The sequence below is a fragment of the Vanacampus margaritifer genome, chromosome 15 (assembly GCF_051991255.1).
Source record: "Vanacampus margaritifer isolate UIUO_Vmar chromosome 15, RoL_Vmar_1.0, whole genome shotgun sequence".
Lineage (NCBI taxonomy): Eukaryota > Metazoa > Chordata > Actinopteri > Syngnathiformes > Syngnathidae > Vanacampus > Vanacampus margaritifer.
This window is the reverse complement of record NC_135446.1, coordinates 14,057,417-14,080,038: the sequence shown is the minus strand read 5'-3', so window position 1 is coordinate 14,080,038 and position 22,622 is coordinate 14,057,417. Positions and strand designations below refer to the sequence as shown.

At 43.7% G+C, this 22,622-nt stretch overlaps 1 protein-coding gene, 1 long non-coding RNA gene and 1 gene segment (V, D, J or C); 1 reads left to right on the top strand and 2 right to left on the bottom strand.

Moving 5' to 3' along the window:
* Window positions 1-3: 3 nt before the first annotated feature.
* Window positions 4-2,055, bottom strand: LOC144034442 (T cell receptor alpha variable 19-like). The segment is given in 3 exon segments: window positions 4-674; window positions 741-847; window positions 982-2,055. Coding segments are annotated over 2 exon segments (432 nt in total).
* On the top strand, window positions 1,275-16,889 carry LOC144034436 (NACHT, LRR and PYD domains-containing protein 3-like). Its single transcript, XM_077543169.1, has 9 exons — window positions 1,275-1,374; window positions 7,949-8,412; window positions 8,724-8,789; window positions 9,344-11,171; window positions 11,244-11,414; window positions 14,644-14,814; window positions 14,977-15,150; window positions 15,225-15,271; window positions 15,340-16,889. Exons 2-9 carry the CDS (start codon window positions 8,157-8,159, stop codon window positions 15,927-15,929), a joined length of 3,303 nt encoding a protein of 1,100 aa, XP_077399295.1. The 5' UTR covers window positions 1,275-1,374; window positions 7,949-8,156; the 3' UTR covers window positions 15,930-16,889.
* On the bottom strand, window positions 7,149-13,431 carry LOC144034449 (uncharacterized). The gene is made up of 3 exons (XR_013288221.1): window positions 13,366-13,431; window positions 12,999-13,157; window positions 7,149-11,448 (listed from the first exon to the last, which is right to left on the bottom strand). It is a non-coding gene; the product is annotated as an uncharacterized LOC144034449 (long non-coding RNA).
* Window positions 16,890-22,622: the final 5,733 nt, after the last annotated feature.

Sequence of the window (22,622 nt, the reverse complement as noted above, 5' to 3'; positions counted from 1 at the left end):
AAGTATATATCTCGAGTCTTATTTCCTAATAGGTCTCAAAACACAATGCAATACAATCAAACATAATGAGCCTCTTCATAAACAGTGTAGGGGAGAATTTGTGCTTAAATCGTGCGTATGAACATTTGGTGAACAAATCTGTGATCGATCAATAACGTTCTTAAATTTGTTATTACACTGCAAACAAATTTAGAAGCTACTCAGACCATGCAGACATGCAATGCTCTTGAAAAAGACTAATATGAAATAGACATCGCAAACCAAAATCTTCACCCATTTGCTCCTGTGAAGCCACGCCCCCAATGTAACTCATGACATGAGATGGTTGCAGGTGTTTTTGTGCAGGCACGCCAGTGGATGTGTCAGCGTGGGCTGCAGGGCGCAGTAGAAGACTCCTGAGTCGCTGGGCTTCACACGCTTGACATGTAGAGGAGCTTGCTGGGTGCTGGTGTCCATACTGCAGTCAAACCTGTCACTGTATTTTTTCGCTGTCTTGCCCACACCAATCTTAGATGTGCTCAGGACAAACTCGGGCGTTGCCTTCCCTTCTTGTTTGTACCAGAAGATGTAGTCGGTGGTTCCTAGTCTGTCATAGCTACAGTCTAGCGTCACTGTTTCACCCTCCACTGCATGGACGTCCCGTGCCGACTGGCGCAGTATCTGGCCGCTGCTTCCTGTGAGAAGGCAACAAAAGTGGTCAGACATCAGTTGTAAGGGGCAGTGACCTCACATGACCTTACCAAGGCTCCAAGCAGCCATCAGCATACATACAAGCACACAACTCATGTCTGCATTCCCAGTCTGCATGAACACTGACTTGTAGCTGAGGAGGCGGGACCTTCACTTCCTGTTGCACAAACAAAGTTTACACTTCACCTTTTGAAATATCAGCAAGTAGAAGAAAGACATTAAAACGAGTGATACACTGTGTTGTCACAATAATTTACAATATATATTCACACTGCTTATTATAATTTGTACCTTTTTAGGAGAGATCTGCTCAAAATGATCCCAGACAGGGGATGTTCTCTTCTTTTTCGTTGTGGACTGGACGGTGCGTCCATTGCAAAACGAATCCGATTGAATTGAGGTTTGAAGATGCGAGTTGTGTCAGTGTGTCAGTGTCACCTGTGAGCTCATTGTCGTCTCGGTGCGCCATTTTATTTCGAATCACCCACGAAACTATGTGTTGGCGATGACGTAGGAAGCCCGTCTGGCGTGTCTGCACGTAGCAACAACGCGCGTTCCGAGGCTTTGGGCGTGGCCACAAGCGTAATCGACACATGCCTCGATGCGGGCTTTGCAGATTTTTTTTCCGGTTTACTCGGCACACGCATCGGCGCCTCGGCACAGTAGGGCACATCACTACACAAGGCAAGTATTGGCTCAAACTTCCTGTGTTATGTTGTGTCCAACACTTTATGTGTGCTACTTATCGTGTCCTAACTCTGGTGTGTTGCTTCCTGCTTCAAGCATCCTATTTTGTGTCTGTGTGTTGTGTTCTGTGCGCTACTTCCTGCATGCACTTTGATATTTCTTTTTTATTTGTGTAGAAGTCAACTTCTTCGTGGATAGTTATTTTAGGTTTATTGGTCGGTCAGTTGGTCTGCTCATTCGTCGCTGAGTTATTTAGTTGGTCTATTATTTGATTGGCTGGTTATTTTGTTTTCCATTTTCGGTTTGTTAGTTGGTCAATTAGTCGGTTTGGGTGGTTGGTTATTTTATTTTTAAGTTTTTGGTTAGTCTTTTGATTGGTCATTTGGTTGGTGCGTTTGTCAGTTGCTCGGTCAGTTACTTAGGAAATGTAACGGAAGGAAAATGCTTGGTCAAACAGTTGGATTTAATTTATGGTTACGTCAGAGTGCTCACCAGCAGTAAAGTCATTGTTAACTCTTTCACTGCCAGACGTTTTCAGAAACGGGTTGTCCCCACTGCCAGCCGATTTAAGCATTTTGAGTGATCTTTCAAGGTCCACAGAAAATGTTGTGTTTGGACTATGGAAACACACATACTACCAAATGAAAGATTGGACTCTCAGCTTTCATCAGAAAAAAAAGTTTGTTTCTACCTTATTCCGTTCTTCAGTAATCAACAATAGAAAATGGTTACTTTCACCGAAATTCTCTGTTTTGAAACAAAAAACGGAGAAAAAGAGCTTTTTGTGAAACGATGTTATTTCATGCACTCTAGTGAATTGTACACTTCTTTTTGTCCATGAATGATGCCACAAACACCTAAATAGTGCTTTACTTCTGTAAAACGCTTTCACCAACAATGAAAAAGTGTTTTTTGATTGCAAAATACGTTTATTTCCATTCAACAGTGTAACAATTTGACAAAACAATTTCGCAAACTATTTACAAATGTGTGCAACTGTGGTACTACTTACAATTATGTGGATGTTTCAAATACAGTTTTTCCTTTTGTAACGCTCTCCTGCGTGCAAGGAGACGCCAGGACTCGCACAACAGTTTACTTTCACTTTCGCATTGGTCCGTTTTGCGTGCAAACATTTTCTTGACGGCCTTTTTTTCCGGGGAATAAAAAGCAAGTAGCAGACTGTACACACTTCCTCCGATGAATATGCATTGGACTCGGGGCACTCTCCGTCGTCCGATCGAACGTCCGCCTGTGCGTGCTCGGTTATGCTCCGCGTTACGACACCGTCATAGCCGCCGCGTCAGCGGTTCCAATTTCGCCGTCAAGCTCGGATTCACCTTCATCATCATCGATGATGATCATCGTCGTCATTGAAGGTATTATTTGATTACTATATTAAGTGTAATCTTTGCGTGTTCAAAAATAATTGAAAAATGAGATCTGATGAAGAAGCTTCTTTTGCAAAAGAGAATGTAGACACTATCTCTTTAATTACCGGGGGCCTCTCAACGAGTGACTCCCAAGGAGTCCAGCCTTTTTATATCTTATGAAGTTTTTGTTTTTTCAAATGGGTTTGTCTAATCAAATATTCCTAAGAAGCCCTTATAATAGTAGATAATGATTAATCAAATATTTTACCATGATATTTACTGTTGTAGATTTAGCATAAATGTACTTTTTATCATACATCAAATTTCTGTATTTTTTACGCTGTTTTTTATTATAGCAGTGTAAATCATTTAAAAACAACATCATCTTAACTCAGAACTATTCATGTCCGGCCGGGCCATAAACAGTCTGAGAAGAGATTTATATATATTTATACCTTTAATAAACACTGCAGTCCTACAGTTCATTTTTACAACTTGTCTCATAAAATAATGTCCACCAGGTGTCCCAATGTTCCTTCCACACCTAAATGGCAAATTCCATGGGCTCTAGAAATTATACTTTTCAATTGTTTCTGAAATTGAATATACTTACCTTATTTTCTGCTATTCGGGTTGTCTTTTGTCATCTTTGTAGAACTAACTTCCCTCCAAGTCAAATCCTCTCCATTCTCCATCTGTGAATTAATTCACTCACATACTATAGAAGTATCACCTTATTCAGACTAACTTATAGTCCTATATTGATTTAATTTAACATGAACTGTTTGTGTGCATACCTTCCTTCGTGACACACACAGACAGACCAGTAACTGACTCCCTCATCTGATAAAGATCAATTTTGATCATTTCAGACCTGAATGTGAAAACTGCAGCCGCTTACAAATTGCTGCTTCAAAAAGGGAAAAAAACTGACACCTTGTGTCCTGTTGATAATAAAAACCAAATTGGGGCAATTTGGCCAACACCAAGACTACAGGAGCAGATCCTGCTTAGTCTTGCAACAATTCCTAAAAACAAAACCCTTGGAGGCGCAAATTTGAATTCTGTCCAGGCAACACAGGGTGAGGAAAAAACAAACTAACTGTAAAATAAGATAAAAGATCAAAATACCTACTTCAAATAAACCAAAAAGTAATCTTAAAATGCTAATTATCCTCCCCTCTTCTACATAGTAGCGGGGCTTGTAAAACACAGTAGGCAACTTTGCAGATCATGACCCAATTAAAAATCAGTGCTGCGACCTTAATCAAAATTAAAAAAATTTAACCAGCAATTTTGCCGTAAGCGTTCCACATCTGAGTCCAATCCAGAAGCTAAAATTTAAAAGGAAAATGGGCAAAAAATTAGAAGACCAAATTCAACAAGCATCAAACAACGGAAAATATAGTATTAAAGATTAGAATACATTTTATACTACCCTAATTCACATAAGCCGTTCTCAACTTCCGAAACTGCGTTGCTATAGATCACATCTCCTTTACCGACACAGTACAGAGTGCAAACTGTACTCAAAACAGACCAAAATATGACTCAAAGGCCGATCTCAGATGACTCGAACTTTGAGTCCACACTGGAGTTCATATTCCTTCCTTCCTGTCCTTGTTGATAGCAGTTTATGCAGGGCAAAGTTCAAAGCAGGCCTTAGCTGTCACTGGAGACCCCTGACAGTTTCATCAGGACGGCTGTGATGAGAGTTTGAGATGTCTGCTCAAAGAGTTGATGGACATTTTGCTCAGATAATTCATAAGAGTCATTGAACAGTCTCATGGCGAGCGGATTTGCAGTATACCATCCTTTTCGCAGTCCGTGTGATCACTTCCCCCCCCCCCTGAAAGTGACCATTGTTCAGTTCGCCGTCCACTCTGTGCCCAACAGCCAGGTTATTCCAGCACGTTGGAGACACCCAAGAACAACACCTCTCGTCAAAGATTGAACCTGCCTGAAACACTTATACACTCGGAACAGACAGAGGGAGATGAGATCACAGCAAGAGATTTATATGCTTGTTATAATTAAAAATACTAATTTTCTCAAAAAATATGTATTTTGTAGTTTTATTTAAATATGTTCACTACACTATAGCAAGTAGTATTACTATATTTACGCATATGTCTACCATAGACTCCTTCTTCATTACATGTTACCTTAAATTATGCCTCCACATGGAGGGAAGTCTCAAATTCCAGGACTTCTCAGACTTCTAGAATGGGACTCAGATAAGGACAAAGGTTAAATCATTTTCACACCTACGAATAAGTTATCAGAGATGCAGGGGAAATCAAAAAATCAAAAATGAAAAGTCTATTTCAATTAAAATTTGGTTTTATTACTTATTCAACTATATTAAAATTTGGTTTTATTACTCATTCAACTATAAAAACACAGACCAGATTTAAAAAAAATAAAAATAAATAATATGGATAGTGGCCTGTAGTTATCATCTAGACCTCTTTATCTTTCCGCATTCTTCTCTTACCTAGAAAAAAGAAAAGCTCCCATTACAGGACACATTGCCCTCTGACTCCTATTTTCCACACAAATCCCCCTCCTCTCTTCCAAGACACAGGGAAGGAGCAGAAAAAAGGGGGAGGGAAAATCACATTCAAAACCTATTTTTTTTCTACATTCCTATACGAAAAACAAACGCCATTATCACACCAGTCTTTTCTACTCAAAAACAACACCAAACATACAGTTAAAGATTTTAAAGAAAAACAAATGAAATATCCATCCACACATTTCTTATTCCCAATTACAGATTCAGTTAACTTCTAAACCACCCGGATAGCCCCCACTTTCCTTATCTAGGTCTCATTCGATTACTCAACAATTCTCTCAACTTTTTCAAACTTTTGGGGCACATACGCACACACATACCAACTAGAAACATTCCCATTATAATCACACAATTGACCCTAGTCATTTTATAACAAAAAAAAAAACATTCTCTCCTAATCACACAAGTCACACTTGCTCCAGATTAGTACGCCATCTAGAACCAATACACTGTGCAATCTCCGCATGCCGAGCCAATTCCAATCCAAAAATTTTTGCCTTATTTAATCTATTTTCCGGGTCATGTCTCATTTCCAACAATTTTAAGCTGGCGGAGATTTTAGCCAAGCATTCGCCATGCGTTCATCTAACACGTTGTCGTTAGCCGAGCCGTGGCTAGCGGACTCGCTCAACAGTTTTACGAGCAACTTTCACAGAGCTACCCAACGCAAGCATTCTAGCACAAACCAACATTTGGTCCACGACCCCACACCGTCTAACTTTTCTTCCATTCGAAGAAACTATAAATGTGTTTTTCACGGAGGTAATCAGCATCTGGCGCTGTTTACACAATCAACTTCTACAGACTTCATTAATGCAATCAGACATGTCTCAGATTTTAACGGTGGGAACCAACCTTTATCACAATTAGACCGCATCCATTCATTTAAAAGATTTTTCATCTTCCGCCGTCGCCGTGGTGGCAGCGCTTCAGCCATGACGAGTGTTGCGGCCGTGACTTGTTCGCTTAGCGACAAGCTTTGAGTATGGACCGGAAGTTTACGCAAATCAAACCACCCTGAGTCTCGGTCAAAAATGTCGTCCATTATGTGTAGTAATTTAGTCGTTTATAATATTTATAAAGTCAGTGACGTCTCACTTATGATACTACAATACAACAGATCAAAACTATTCTCATTAATCCCCCCCAAAAATTATTATATATATATATATATATATATATTTTTTTTTTTTAGAAAAATAAAAGAAAAAGGAAAAACGAAACAGAAATTAAATATCTTTTTGCGCGACTTAATAAATACTTATCCGGATCTTCGCGGGCGGCTTCTTCACAGCTCTCGCTTCCAATGTGAATTATATCACACGAGCGGCTTCTTCATACAAAAATAAAAATAAAAACAAGACAGCCTATTCCACCGCGGAACAAATCTCATATGCCGTTTCCGAACGGCGGAGCGCTCCCACTTGACGTCACTTCCGTATTCAACGGGCCAACCCATGCATGGTTCAATGTCGTAGTAATTGTCAAAATCGAGGACTTTCACATCCCTCCGTAACAAATACGACTCTAAAACCCCCCTAACTTGTTCACAGATCTCAAATACAATTTGGTACGGACGTAATGCAGCTCTGAGTAATCCCAAACAAACAGAATTTCTCTACGTGGATAATTTGTCCACTCACCTTGTTAATATTTGCGCATTTAGAAATTCAGTTGTCCAAAATCATCACAGCTGTTGCAAAAACGTCCCAATTTGTCGCCGTCGAGGGTCACCAATTGAAGGTATTATTTGATTACTATATTAAGTGTAATCTTTGCGTGTTCAAAAATAATTGAAAAATGAGATCTGATGAAGAAGCTTCTTTTGCAAAAGATTTATTTTAGGAGCTCCTAAAAGACACAAGACATGCTTACATTCAAAAGTGATGTTAAGCCTCGAGTGTGTCCATATGAAAAACACACAGTCGCTTTATAGAGGAAAAAAGCATACTCCTCCTCTGAGGCTGGACAAAAGGTTAGCAATTATAATAGACAGACAAGTGATTCATTGACATGTTTACTCCAGTTTCGTCCAAAGCCGGAAATATATGATTAGACAGGTATGCGACCTAGACTCCCTCAGACCCACAGTGTTATCAACTTGAGAACATGCCTCCCATGTGCATTCCTATCTCACCAGCTGGAAGGGAGTGAAAAGTGTTATTCATTACACTACAGTTATATGTCCAATATATTTCACACAAACATTATCAGTTATATGGCATCTATATACTATAAGTAAATTCATAAACAGTAAAAATATGCATAGAAAATGTTAAATGTCTTCATCATCAATGTACTATTTTAGCGTTGGTCGATGCCTTTCGTCTTGTAAGTGTAGAGCTGCTTGCAAACACTCGCCATTGCCCGTTCCCTCCTCCATCTAGCTCCATCTAACGTCTTCTACTGCCGCGTCAATGCTTCCCAACCACGGAGTCACCACCCTCATCTTCATCATCGATGATGATCATCGTCGTCAACAATGTGCTCTTTCAGCGATGCTTTTGGTCTTTGAAAAATTATCTGACTTCTTTGCAAAAATTATAAATGCAAGTCATTTTGTCATCAAATACTTCATTCAGGTATTCAGTATAATAAAACGAGTCTTTTGATCCCACAGCATTACCTAAAGAAGTGACCAGTGAGCACCTACAGGAAGTAAGAACATTTATCCGACGTTATGATGCTTTCTGGGAAATCTGCGTCATGTCAGGCAAATAACTTTATGAGCTCAAGTTCATAGTCATAAAGAGATCCCCTATCAACGGTCGAAGTACGTTGGACAGCGAGTGTGTTAATTATCATCAGACTGACTCCTTGAAAGAAAAATGGCTCGGAATGCTGAGAGCAAGGAATTGCTGAGGGAAACGCTGATCGAGCTGGGGCAAGTCAGCTTCAAGTCCTTCAAATTTTCCACGCATTTTCCCACGAGCGTACGTGAAAACGCCGTCGTGGAGGACATCGTCGACGAGCTGGTGAAGAGGTACAGCGAGAACGCTTTGGAGGAGACTGCCAAGATTTTGGACAAGATTAATGAGTGCGACTTGGCCCTGAAGCTGCGCAGCGACATAGCGCGAATAAAAGGTTAGTTAGACCATACCGAACATCCCTGTGGCGGGGGTGGTGGGGGTATTCCAGAAAGCAGGCTACGTGAAAACTTGAAGGAAGTCAACCTTGAGATGAGGGAAGCTGAATTATCCGTTGCAGAAGGTATAAAAGAAACTCTGAGCCAATCACCATTGAACCCAAGAGTTCAAGGTTAGGTTTCATTTGTTGAACCTCCTTTTTGGAATACCCCCCATGAATTCCTCCTACCCTGGAATACGAGTGTGCCTTCATGTTTGCATGAGTCTGGTTCTTGTCCAAGCTTTTGTAAGCATGTCTGTCTTGTGCAGCCCGTGAGCGTGATAAGAGCAACGCAGAGGGGAGGAGGAGAGAGGCCTGCGGGTTGAATAGAGAAAGTGAGTAGAGCTCATCATCTTGCTTCTTAATCTTGAAAAAAGATGCCTTGATTTATACTCTGCAAATTTTGAATGGAGGCAGCAGGACATTTCATTTGCTGAGGACGCGTTTAGGAGCGGGATTCCCCAACCCTCATGTGGCCTCCTGGTGGTTACAAGGGTTACTGATAGTGCCATGTGTGGCTGACCAGGTAATGGCCACTTATCAGAATATTCTTGTAGTCTTGCAGAAATAATTAGCCCTACATTTATAAACAATGAAGAAGCCTTTAGATTAAAGGTAAAGCGTCTTCGAAAACCAAGTCGAGTCCAGTTGCGCCCTTTAAGCTTTTGTGGATTATCATGACCTGGATGACAAGGTATCCACACGGACCTATAAAGACGGGTTTAGGTGGGGGCTCCTTGGGGCCAGATTTCAGAAAGCTATATCTGCTATCTTACAACTTTGCAAAGATAATAAACTGTGCAAGCTCTTTTTAAAAGATTTATTGCAGGTATTCTTTGTATTAGAGCCAGTCATTTTTCCATACCGTGTGACCATTGTGTTCCTTCAGGTAGCATCTTCTCTGCCGATAACGTTCAGATCACCAAATTGAAGCAGGAGCTGCAAGAGAACCTGCGTTTTAACTACATCAACGCTCCAGAGGGTGTCACAGAGCTCAGCAAGCAGCCGTGTCTGGAGGACGTCTACACGGATATCCACATTACCCACGGCTCTGACGCCATCCCGAACAAGCAGCATGAAGTCCTTCAGATGGAGATGTGCGGCTTCGCCAAGAAGTCCATCGAACCGTGTGACCTCTTTAAAAGCGCAAGTGGGAAGCCGCAGCCGATACGCATGCTGCTCACCATTGGCTTTGCGGGGATCGGAAAAACCTTCCTGGTGCGCAAGTTTGTGCTGGATTGGGCCAGCCAAAAAAAAAACAAAGACGTGGACTTCATATTTCCCTTCACCTTCCGCGAGTTGAATTTTGAGGAAGGGAAAACATTTTCCTTGGCAAAGCTCATCCGACACTCCATTTGGGAGACCAAGGCCATGAGTGAGGAGATGTTAGATAATATCTTTGTCAAGCTGCAAGAATCCGGGAAGCTTCACTACGAAAGCAGCAGCATCAAGATTTTGTTTGTGCTGGACGGACTGGACGAGTGCAGCCTAAAACTGGACCTGACCAACAAGACGAAGGTGGACCTTGACGTGACCAAAGCCTACCCTGTGGAGGTGCTCCTGTCACACCTCATCAAGAAGAACCTTCTTCCCTGCGCCCGGGTTTGGATAACCACACGGCCTGCGACGGCTCACGACATCCCGCCGGACCTGATCAACAGCATAACAGAGGTGCAAGGATTCAGTGATTCCCAGAGGCTGGACTACTTCAGGAAGAGGTTCAAAGATGAGGAGTACATCATTAAGCACATCCAGAAATCTCGCACCATCTTCATCATGTGCCACCTGCCCATCTTCTGCTGGCTCACCAGCACAGTTCTTCAGGACTATTTGGACACTGGAAAGGAGGGAGAGCTGCCCCAAACCCTGACTGAGTTGTACACAGAGTTCCTACTTTTTCACCTGGATAAGTCTCAGGAAAGAGAGACAAAAGAGAGCATCATGTATGTCAAAGCACTCGCAAAGCTTGCGTTTGACCACCTGATGAAAAAAAGTCATATTTTCTTTGAGACGGACCTGCAGAACAGTGGCTTTGATTACTTTGGGGCCGCAAAACATTCTGGAATGTTTACTGAGGTGTTTAAGGAGGTACAACCACTAAAGAAAAACCGAAAGTGCAAGATGTTTCAGTTCATCCACCTGACCATCCAGGAGTATCTGGCTGCTCTGTACGTGATGATGAGCCTCTTCCATGACAAAAAGAACGTCCTAGCCGATTCGGAGCTGCCACTGGAAAGTCTTTTGATGACAAAGAAGAAGCCCATCACGCAGGTCCATAAGACTGCTATCCACAAAGCCTCCAAGAGCGACGGAAACCTGGACTTGTTTCTCCGCTTTCTCTTGGGCCTTTCTTTGCAGTCCAATCAGGACCTGCTTGGTGAACTGCTGAAGTCTCCTAAGGACTCAGGACGTAGCAACTCAGAAACAGTCCGATTGATCAAGGAAAGGATAGAGCAGAACTCTCCAGAGAAGAACATCAACTTGTTCTACTGTCTAAAGGAGATGAAAGATGACTGCCTGCTGGAGCAGATCCAAAGATACTTAAATTCAGGACAGTTTTTCAAGGAAAGTCCCCTTCTGATCATGTGGTCTGCCCTTGTCTTCTTCTTACTGACATCTGACGAAGCAATGAATTGCTTTGACCTTCAGCGGTACTCTGCCTCGGTGGAAGGGTTCACGATGCTGCTACCAGTGATCAAGGCTTCTCAAAAATCATTGTACGTGCCCTAAAGTCAGCAGGCATCATGTTTAGCTTGCGGTGATTCAACCTTCTTGTTTGTATTCTCCAGGCTAATTAACTGCGAACTGGACAAGATATGCTGTGAGATGCTGGCCTCCGTTCTTAGCTCAACATCCAACCTGAGGGATCTGGATCTCGGTGACAACGACCTGTACGACGATGGAGTCGAGATCCTCTCGGCCGGACTGGCAAAGCCACACTGCATCTTACAAGTCCTCAGGTAAAGATGTCTTCTTATAGATCTTGAGTGGTTCCTGTTGAACAATGAATGGAATTAAGAAGTGTTTATTATGTGCTAGTTTTAATATTAAATGTTGTTTTACTTTGTGGGTAAGAACTAAGAACATATCAGTCATCCTTCATGTTGAACAAAGCACATGTTAGCATTAGCGGTGACATTTTCTGTGCCATTAGCGGTTTGTCAGCACATTAAACACCCGTTAGCGCCGCCCACCGTGTTATCTGGGCCGCGCCATTGGCCCCTGGCAGGAGGTCCAATTAAGAAGACTGACGAGCAAAAGCCAACGATGTGACACTGTCGCTTCAGCGCCATCAATCAGCCAATCAGCTCCTCACACCGACTCCTCCCATCGCAGTCAATTGCAGAGCTCATTTGTCTCTCACACACACAAACACACAAGACACGTACACACAAAAAAAAAACACGCAGAGAAACAAACAAACCACACGCATGCGAGAGAGGAAATGTCCATCTTTCAAGAGGGCGCCAACACCTTTTCTTTGGCTTACGGTTACCTCCATGACTTTCCACCTCAAATTGTTTCCTTAACTTCTTTCCTCACTATCTTCTTTTTCTGTCGTCTGAACAATGCTCGTTTATCTTTTCCGCCTCAAGGACGAGGCAGCGATGAATTTGGACACAGGCATAGTCTGTGTCATGGCTGCGAAGGAGGGTGCGTAACAGGAAGTGACGTCGTGAGTAAGCCTGGATGAGAGCGGATGAATGAACGGCGGCGTGATGAAAGGAGGAAGGAAGACGAGAAGGGTGGGAAAGGTGCAAACGAGTCAACGCAAGTCAAGACGGGACCAGCCGCCCTCTGGCCACCCGTTGCCATGGTGACTGTCTAACACGCACACATGCCGTGATGCTGTTTGCGCCATCACAGGTTGTGCGTGTGTGTTCCATTCATGTGGAATTTGTGTATCCATCACGAGTCTTATCTGAGCTGTCAGTTGGATCCACCCCCTTTTTGTCTCTCAGCCATTCAACATAAGACAAAAACTCCAGGCTGTACAAACTGAAACATGAGCGAAAATAACCTCTCTCTCTCTCACACACACAAGCGCACAAGTACCACTAGTACCTTTGAGGCATAAAATTTTCCCACAAAAAACTGATCACTTTAAAGAAAGGCCTAAATACCCCAATATATCTTTTTCCTTAAAATTACATGAAATTAAAGTCAATTTTCTATTCTTTTAATTTCTAGTTTGATTGAAAAATGGCCACAAAAGGGAGGCTGATACCAGTCGGGAGTACCAATATCTTGAAATGATGCCTGGTATCGGCCCGATAGTGTATAGTGTTTTTATAGCGTGTGTTCATGCGTGTGGTAATCTATGATGAGCACAACAGGAATTTGCAATGTCAAACCTGAGTTAATCCAGGACACCAATTTGCTCGTGTCCAGTGTGTATGTGTGCGTGATTAGCCAGATTAAATTAACTCGAGTTTACAGTCAGGTTACATGATCGCACAAACCACATAGTCAGTGTGTCAGTCGCCACAGCGACGGTCACCCGAGACCTGACCTGTGTCTGCGCCATATGTGTGTGTGCGTACCTGCCACAGAGCGTCCGATGCTGTACAGGTGCGCAATGTCTGGGTTGGAGGCGTTGACTTGGAGGAGGTAACTCTCCGTCTCTCGGTTGCTATGGTAACGAAAGTCCAACATCATGGCGGCGGGGACAAGCATGAGGAGGAGGAAGAGTTGTGACATGCCTGCAGAGACAGAAAAACTATATTTAAACGAGACTATGTACATTTTATAGAATTATACTAGTATAAATTTACAATTCTACAGATTACTATCTGTATCTCTCTCTCTCTCTCATATATATTTATATATGTACACACATATACATGACACAAGCGTCTTGAAAAATATTCCTGAAACGTCGGTCCGGTGACGTCACGACACCTCACTTACCTGCGTTGCGTCCTGCGCCCGCCGAAGTCCACGCGACCCTGCGAGCACGAGGGAGCGCTCCTTCTGAATGGCGGCACGGCCCGCAAGGGAGGAGCGAGGGGACGGGGAGCTTAAAACACCACGCCCCCGACACCCTGTCGTATTCAAGCAGGTTAATGAGTTCAACTGACGCGCCCCGCCCACAACAGAAGACTGACCTCTCACACGCACGATGACCACTCAGTGGTTATTTGGCGCCGCCTGCAGGCACGTCCCAACAAAAGCAAGCAAGCGGCGTCAGAGTCGAGTGTTTTTTCCTAAACTTTCCACTTCAGAGTACCCGCAGAAAACTGAATCAAATAAAAATCAATCAAAATTGTTTTTATTGATTTGATTAAAAAAAAACTGGTGAATTCATTATAATAACGGTAACTTGATATAAATGTGACAGGAACTTATTTCATTTAAAAAAGAAACACTTTTGAAAACACTTTCAAGTTTCAATAATTATATTCAACAATTTGTACATTTATTATCATGAAATAATAAAACCAAAAAATGAAAATGACCGATTAAAATAAACTGGAATGTTTACTGAGGTGTTTAAGGAGGTACAACCACTAAAGAAAAACCAACAGTGCAAGATGTTTCAGTTCATCCACCTGACCATCCAGGAGTATTTGGCTGCTCTGTACGTGATGATGAGCCTCTTCCATGACCGATTCGGAGCGGCCACTGGAAAGTCTTCTCATGCCTTGTAAGAAGAAGCCCATCGTTCAGGTCCATAAGACTGCTATCCACAAAGCCCCCAAGAGCGACGGAAACCTGGACTTGTTTCTCCGCTTCCTCTTGGGCCTTTCTTTGCAGTCCAACCAGGACCTGCTTGGTGAACTGCTGAAGTCTCCTAAGGACTCAGGACGTAGCAACTCAGAAACAGTCCTATTGATCAAGGAAAGGATGGAGCAGAACTCTCCAGAGAAGAACATCAACTTGTTCTACTGTCTAAAGAAGATGAAAGATGACTCCCTGCAGGATATTATCCAATCTTTCTTAAATTTTGGACAGTTTTGGATGACACGTACCCCTCTGGCCATATGGTCGGCCCTGGTCTTCTTCTTACTGACATCTGACGAAGCAATGAATTGCTTTGATCTTCAGCGGTACTGTGCCTCGGGGAAAAGGGTTCGCGATGCTGCTACCAGTGATCAAGGCTTCTCAAAAATCATTGTACGTGCCCTAAAGTCAGCAGGCATCATGTTTAGCTTGCGGTGATTCAAGCTTCTTGCTTGTATTCTCCAGGCTAAAGAACTGCAAACTGGGCAAGACAAGCTGCGAGATGCTGGCCTCCGTTCTCAGCTCACCATCCAACCTGAGGGATCTGGATCTCAGTGACAACGACCTGTACGACGATGGAGTCGGGATCCTCTCGGCCGGACTGGCAAAGCCACACTGCATCTTACAAGTCCTCAGGTAAGGATCTCTTCTTATAGATCTTGAGTGGTTCCTGTTGAACAATCAATGGAATCACTGCGCTTAATAGCCAAGCAGAAGAATCTCAAAAGACTTCCATGGAACCTCCAGTTTTTATCATGTTCCTGTCCTGACTTCAGGCGGTATTTTCCTTTGTTGCAGGCTGTCGGGCTGCATGATCACAACTCCAGGATGCGTTTCATTGGCCAAGGGTCTCAAGTTGAACCCCTCCCACCTTCAAGTGCTGGACCTGAGCTACAATAACCCGGGAGAGGAGGGAAAGAGGGTCTTAACGGAGGTCCAAATGGATCCTAGCACCAGCCTGAAGACTCTCAAGTAGGATCTAAACAGTGTTGATCTTTCAAAGTGCTTGTTCATGTTGAATTATGACACTTGGCGTCTTTCTTCAGTCTGGACTGCAGCGGCATAGAACGTTTGATTCCTGGCCCAAAGAAATGTGAGTTGTTTTAATTGTTAATGACTAAAGACTTTAAAGATGTAAAGATGCCTTCTTGTCTCTTTCAGATTTCTGTAGCCCCACATTGGACCCCAACACGGCTCACAACTTCCTCCAATTATCAGACCACTGCAAGACGGTGACGCTGGTGCGGGAGGAGCAGCAGTACCCCCTAAACCCGCAGAGGTTCACTTGCTGGCGTCAGGTTCTTTGCAAAAACGGACTGAGTGGACGCTGCTACTGGGAGGTGTACTTGGAGGGGGAGGTCGAGATTGCCGTGACGTACGACAGCATCCGGCGGATCGGGTTTGGTGACGACGCGTATCTCAGATTCACGGAAGCCTCTTGGGTGCTGCTGTGCTATGAAAGTGGCACTTATTCGGCGCTCCACCAGAACAGTTACACCGATATCAAAGTCCACTCCTCTCCGGCATCTAGAAGGGTAGGCGTATTCCTGGACCATCCCCGGGGCAAGTTGTCCTTCTACAAAGTGACTCCGGAGGGGATGATACTCCTACACAGCTACTACAGCACCTTTACGCAGCCACTTTATCCAGCTTTCGGTTTCCCTTATCATCATACATATCACAACTTAGGGCATTCTGTGTCGATCAGTGTGGCAAGCGAGCCCACACATACCCACACCCCCCTAAGATAGAAGCACCCCCACAGAAAAATCCTGTCCCAGGCCAGGACCATGGTAAAAAAGCAAAAAAAATTGTCCTGTACAACTCCCACTCCTTTCCTGCTCCCGTTCAGAATGACTTCCACTCCTGTACCGCTTCCATTTTGGAGGTCAGCTACATAAAAAAAAAAGTTGACTACCAGGAGGATCCCATATAAATGTCAGCCTCTATTCTCAGCCCATTCTGCAACACAACCCACACTGACATGTTTCACAATACCGTATGAAGTGAAGTCATCAGTGTGGGATGGATTTGGGTACTGAAAGATATTATAACATTTTTAATACCTAATTTCCTATATCAACTATTGTTACACATTATGAACATTTTAATTCTTCACATTAACCATGTCGAAATGTTTTGTGTCCTGAGCAGAGCAGATGATGTCGACCTCGTATGGTCTGGCCTTAAGCTGGGACATACTATTTAGTCTAAAAAGGTTCCTTCTCAGCGTTTTGTGCGAAAGCACATTTAGCCCTTGAACCAGAATTTGTCTCAAAAACACACACACACACTCCTTTGGCTGGTATACACTGATTGGTCCAAAATTCCTTGTTTTATTTGTACACGCACATCTCGGTCATGAAAACAGAATTTGCTTTGAAATAACACTGTGAAGTTGCTTAAAACAGTAGTCTTAACATTATGTGTATTTTAAAGAATATCCTGTATATATTTTTATGTTTTTATATTATCAACTGTCGTTTAGAGGCGGCGCCTAAGGCGCGGCTCAACTTGCTCAAACTGTTCTGTGTTTTTCCATGACATATGAAAACAGAAACTTAACCATGTTTATATGAAACGAAACTGAAACTTAACTGTAATAAAAGCGACTTGTGGCCGGGGTAGGAGAGGGAGTCGGACGGAGCCGAGCGTGAGTTAACGTCTCACGTCTCCCCTTCTCTCCCCAGCCGCGGTTGCATTGAAACAAAGCACAGCTTCTGCCTCGTTTTTCCTTTGTGCACGGTCGGTAACTAAGGGGATCTGTAATATCAGACCCAACATTTAACTGGTGCCGAAACCCGGGACCTGCATCTGGACGGACGACCGCCGCCGAACCGAGGACACCGAGAATCTGTCGACAGCGTCTCCCCTTGCGGGACGGGTCTCCCCGCTCCGGCCCCGGCCGTTCGCCCAGACACCGGGTCCTGCGAACCAGACAGGCACCGAGGACTAACAGGTATTATGCTGTTTAATTATCACGATTTACACAAAAGTTTGAAAAAGGAACACTAAATATACTGTAGAAGTAAGATAAAATAGAAAAGTGGGGAGTAAAAGCAAAGCGCTTGGGCGTTGGCCCGTGAAGATAGAAAAACCCATGGTATATATGATCCGGGCATCAAAGGGATCACGGTTTTATTAGATGAGATCCATAATACTTTTATTGACTAGTTTTTAACTTGTTAAATAAAAGTGTAGTTTTCGGGTGCCCGGGTAGAGGAAATTAAACGTTGCCGTAAATACGTAATAATTTACACCTCCCCACTCATTGTTTACCAAAATATCTGTGTTCAATATAACTAAGATTTATCAGGTCAGAACAGAACTGACTGCGATTAAAAATAATCGCCTAAAACACAAAACATGGTTTTAAATTAGAAAATGGTGCACCACAGAAAAGAGTGTGTGTGTGTGTGTGTGTGTGTGTGTGTGTGTGTGTGTGTGTGTGTGTGTGCGTGCGTGCGTGCGTGTGCGTGTGCGTGTGCGTGTGTGTGTGTGTGATAAGGAAAGGGAGTAACTGCTGCCCGCTCCGGAGTAGAAACAATGGGCCAGTCATTGAGAAAAGAAATAGAACAACACCAGGATGTTAAGTTTATTGCAAGCTTTGACGCTAATGCGTGCAAGTATCTAGAATCCTGGGTGACCAAGTATGATTTTAACCCGTCTTTGAGAGATGTCAGGAACAAAGAGGAAGTTAAGAAAAGTTTAGTGGAGAAAAGAGCAAAGAAGATTAAAAAGGGAAAGAATGTAGAAAAATTGGAAGCACAACTACGTGCTGTTGAAGTGTGGATAAAACAGTGTAAAATGAGGGCAGAAAGCATTTTGGAAAGTGAGAAAAGAAAAAAGGAAAAGACAGAAAGAAAAATGTACCAGATGAAGATAAGACCAACGGAAGAAACAGGCGCCAGACGAAGAGACAACGGAAATGCACCAGCTGAAGTGCAACAGCAAAATGATCCAGAAGAGGAAGTAAACGTCAACCAACAGCGGGAACCGCCTACCCCGTCTACCTCCTCCCCAAACTCCACCTCCACGAGTTTTGGGGACGGAGCCTCCCCTCCTATTGGAAGCCTTACAAGATCAAACAAACCAACAGCAGACGTCCTGGCTGCAACAACAAAATTATACCCAGACATCCAGCAGGTGGCAGCATATCCCATGGTAGCTGTAGCCAACCCAGCTTATGGAATGCCAAACCCTGGCCAACCCACCCATCCACAGACCTTGCTGCTCTATCGCCCATGGACTGAAGAAGAAAAAGTAGCCGCATGCGCATCAGTTCCTCCCATTGAAGATAACGTTGAAAAATGGGCAGCTGCAATTAGAGAACTACATGGATCCTATCACCTCAATGGCAATGAATTACTAAGCGTCCTACGTCTGACTGCAGGACATCGAGTCGGAAGATTCCAAGGAGCCTTTGCTCCAGCCAACCAACGAGGCCAGGTCTACCAACCAGGCCAAGAACTAGACAACGCCCTAAATACTCTTTTAGAAAGAGCCATCGCAGTGTTCAAGAAACCACCTGATTTAACTAAAGTCCGCCAATGCCGCCAAGAACCTAAAGAAAGCGCACAAAAATATGTGGACCGCCTCCAAGACGTACTGAAACTACATGGTGGCATCGAAGAAAGCACTGAGGCACAAAGCACATACCAAACATTACTGCGGGCAACATTCCTGGATGGACTAGTGGACGGTTGTGAAGTTGCTTAAAACAGTAGTCTTAACATTATGTGTATTTTAAAGAATATCCTGTATATATTTTTATGTTTTTATATTATCAACTGTCGTTTAGAGGCGCCGCTCAACTTTCTCTAATGTTTTGTATTTTTCCATGACGTATGAAACGAAACTGAAACTTAACTGTAATAAAAGCGACGAGGTGGCCGGGGAGGAGAGAGAGTCGGACGGAGCCGAGCGTGAGTTAAGGTCTTGCGTTTCCTCTCCTCTCCCAGCCGCGGTTGCAATAAAACAAAGCAACAGCTTCTGCCTCCTTTTTCCTTGGTGCACGGTCAGTAATCAAGGGGATCTGTAATATCAGACCCAACATTTAATTGGTGCCGAAACCTGGGACCTGCATCTGGACGGACGACCGCCGCCGAACCGAGGACACCGAGAATCTGTCGACAGCGTCTCCCCTTGCGTGACGGGTCTCGTCGCTCCGGCCACGGCCGTTCGCCCGGACACCGGGTCCTGCGAACCAGACCGGCACCGAGGACTAACAGGTATTATGCTGTTTAATTATCACGATTTACACAGAAGTTTGAAAAAGGAACACTAAATATACTGAAGAAGTAAGAGAAAAATAGAAAAGTGGGGAGTAAAAGAAAAGCGCTTGGGCGTTGGCCCGTGAAGAAGAAGAAAAAAAACCCATGGTATATATGATCCGGGCATCAAAGGGATCACGGTTTTATTAGATGAGATCCAAAATACTTTTATTGACTAGTTTTTAACTTGTTAAAAAAAAGTGTAGTTTTCGGGTGCCCGGGTAGAGGAAATTAAACGTTGCCGTAAATACGTAATAATTTACACCTCCCCACTCATTGTTTACCAAAATATCTGTGTTCAATATAACTAAGATTTATTAGGTCAGAACAGAACTGACTGCGATTAAAAATAATCGCCTAAAACACAAATCATGGTTTTAAATTAGAAAGTGGTGCACCACAGAAAAGACTAAGTGTGTGTGTTTGTGTGTGAGTTTTTGTGTGTGTGTGCTTGTGTGTGTGTGTGTGTGTGTGTGTGTGTGTGTGTGTGTGGGTGTGTACTTTATGTGTGTTTATGAGATAAGGTTAGAAGGGAGTAACTGCTGCCCGCTTGGGAGTAGAAGCAATGGGCCAGTCATTGAGAAAAGAAATAGAACAACACCAGGATGTTAAGTTTATTGCAAGCTTTGACGCTAATGCGTGCAAGTATCTGGAATCCTGGGTGACCAAGTATGATTTTAACCCGTCTTTGAGAGATGTCAGGAACAAAGAGGAAGTTAAGAAAAGTTTAGTGGAGAAAAGAGCAAAGAAGATTAAAAAGGGAAAGAATGTAGAAAAATTGGAAGCACAACTACGTGCTGTTGAAGTGTGATAAAACAGTGTAAAATGAGGGCAGAAAGCATTTTGGAAAGTGAAGAAAGAAAAAAGGAAAAGACAGAAAGAAAAATGTACCAGATGAAGATAAGACCAACGGAAGAAACCGGCGCCAGACGAAGAGACAACGGAAATGCACCGGCTGAAGTGCGACAGCAAAATGATCCAGAAGAGGAAGTAAACATCAACCAACAGCGGGAACCGCCTACCCCGTCTACCTCCTCCCCAAACTCCACCTCCACGAGTTTTGGGGACGGAGCCTCCCCTCCTATTGGAAGCCGTACAAGATCAAACAAACCAACAGCAGACGTCCTGGCTGCAACAACAAAATTATACCCAGACATTCAGCAGGTGGCAGCATATCCCATGGTAGCTGTAGCCAACCCAGCTTATGGAATGCCAAATCCTGGTCAACCTGCTCATCCACAGACCTTGCTGCTCTATCGCCCATGGACCGAAGAAGAAAAAGTAGCCGCATGCGCATCAGTTCCTCCCATTGAAGACAACGTTGAAAAATGGGCAGCTGCAATTAGAGAACTACATGGATCCTATCACCTCAATGGCAATGAATTACTAAGCGTCCTACGTCTGACCGCAGGACATCGAGTCGGAAGATTCCAAGGAGCCTTTGCTCCAGCCAACCAACGAGGCCAGGTCTACCAACCAGGCCAAGAACTAGACAACGCCCTAAATACTCTTTTAGAAAGAGCCATCGCAGTGTTCAAGAAACCACCTGATTTAACTAAAGTCCGCCAATGCCGCCAAGAACCTGAAGAAAGCGCACAAAAATATGTGGACCGCCTCCAAGACGTACTGAAACTACATGGTGGCATCGAAGAAAGCACTGAGGCACAAAGCACATACCAAACATTACTGCGGGCAACATTCCTGGATGGACTAGTGGACGGTACAGTCAATTTTATCAAGAAACATTACCACACCTGGAGAACTGCCCCGGTGAATGATCTCGTAGCTTGGGCCTCACACGCTGAAGACCTAAAAAGACAAAAAGCGCAATCATCAGTCTTCAATGCCATGCACACATTTTTTCAACATGCCTCTCCTCCACCTTCTGGACCAATTTACTACCAAAACCAACCCAATCGGGGTAGAGGACGTGGACGCGGAAGAGGAAGAGGCCGACCAGCCACCAGACAGGATGTGTGCTACAATTGTGGCAAGTACGGCCACTTTGCCCGAGATTGCCGCTCCAAACAAAAAATTGAGACCCCAAAATCTGACCACTGGGATCCAACCGAATGACGCGAGCAGGAAAGGTCAAGTGATGAAAACCCTGATGACACCAGAACGATCGTCGAGGTGCTTGACCTGACAGTCCTGTTTAGCCAGATGTCCTCTATTGACCCAGCAGTAAGAAAACTAGGCTTAGGGCCATTTACTACAACATTGAAATTCATTGTGGATTCAGGAGCACAATCCTCCGTGATCACTGATCTACCAACAGGTGTCAAATTGTCAAAAAGCACAATAATGGTCATAGGAGTGGGAGGTAGACCAGCCATCCATTACTTTACGGAACCACTGACCATTATTGATGAAGACGGAACAGAATACCCAGATCAAACTTTCGTTTACGTGCCTCGTTGTCCTGAAAACCTCATCGGACGAGATTTGATAAAAACCATGAGCCTTGTATTAATGGTCGAAGGCTCTAGCATGGTCATGACAAAAAGAGGACAAGAAACACCAATGCAGATGTTAGTACTAGAAGGAAAAGACAAACCACGCCCATTCTACAGTCTGGATCCGATCCAAAAAGGTCCAACATCAGTAACAAACAATCTGCAACAGATGCCAGAACAAATCCTACCAAATTCAAATTGGGTGCCCCAAACCACGTATCCACTTCACTCCACCATCCGCTTCGCCCCGAACAAAGAGGACAGAGACTTCTTTGATCAATGGTCCCGATTGACAACCATGCGGGCCCAAATAAAGGACCTAATTTGGGACGAACAGGCAGGATGGATGGCAGCCACAGTAATCTTTCCAGATTACATATATGCATTAACCACATATGAAGGCTTTGGCATTCCCTTCCACATTTCACTGGCAAAACCAACAGGCTGGAGATGGAAAGACATAGGATCAAAAATAAGAGATGTAACATGGTCCGAACAACGACTCCCGTGGACTCCATGTCAAGATGGAAGATTTAAACGCATCATGTCATCAGGAAACGTGGTCTGGAGGAAAAAACTAAACTGGGTGACAACATTTGTCCCCAACACCCACCTAAGTACATGACATCCGGAGGAAGCCACGATCCTGGCACTAAAAGACGCCATGGATCAAATACCACCTCAGCTGTGGTCAGCGTCAAAAAACGATGTGGGC

Excerpts from the sequence above, each read along its gene's own strand:
- LOC144034436 (XM_077543169.1), top strand. The coding sequence starts at position 8,157 with ATGGCTCGGAATGCTGAGAGCAAGGAATTGCTGAGGGAAACGCTGATC. Across the intron at positions 8,413-8,723 it reads CGACATAGCGCGAATAAAAG|CCCGTGAGCGTGATAAGAGC; the intron begins GTTAGTTAGACC and ends TGTCTTGTGCAG. Across the intron at positions 14,815-14,976 it reads TGCATCTTACAAGTCCTCAG|GCTGTCGGGCTGCATGATCA; the intron begins GTAAGGATCTCT and ends CCTTTGTTGCAG.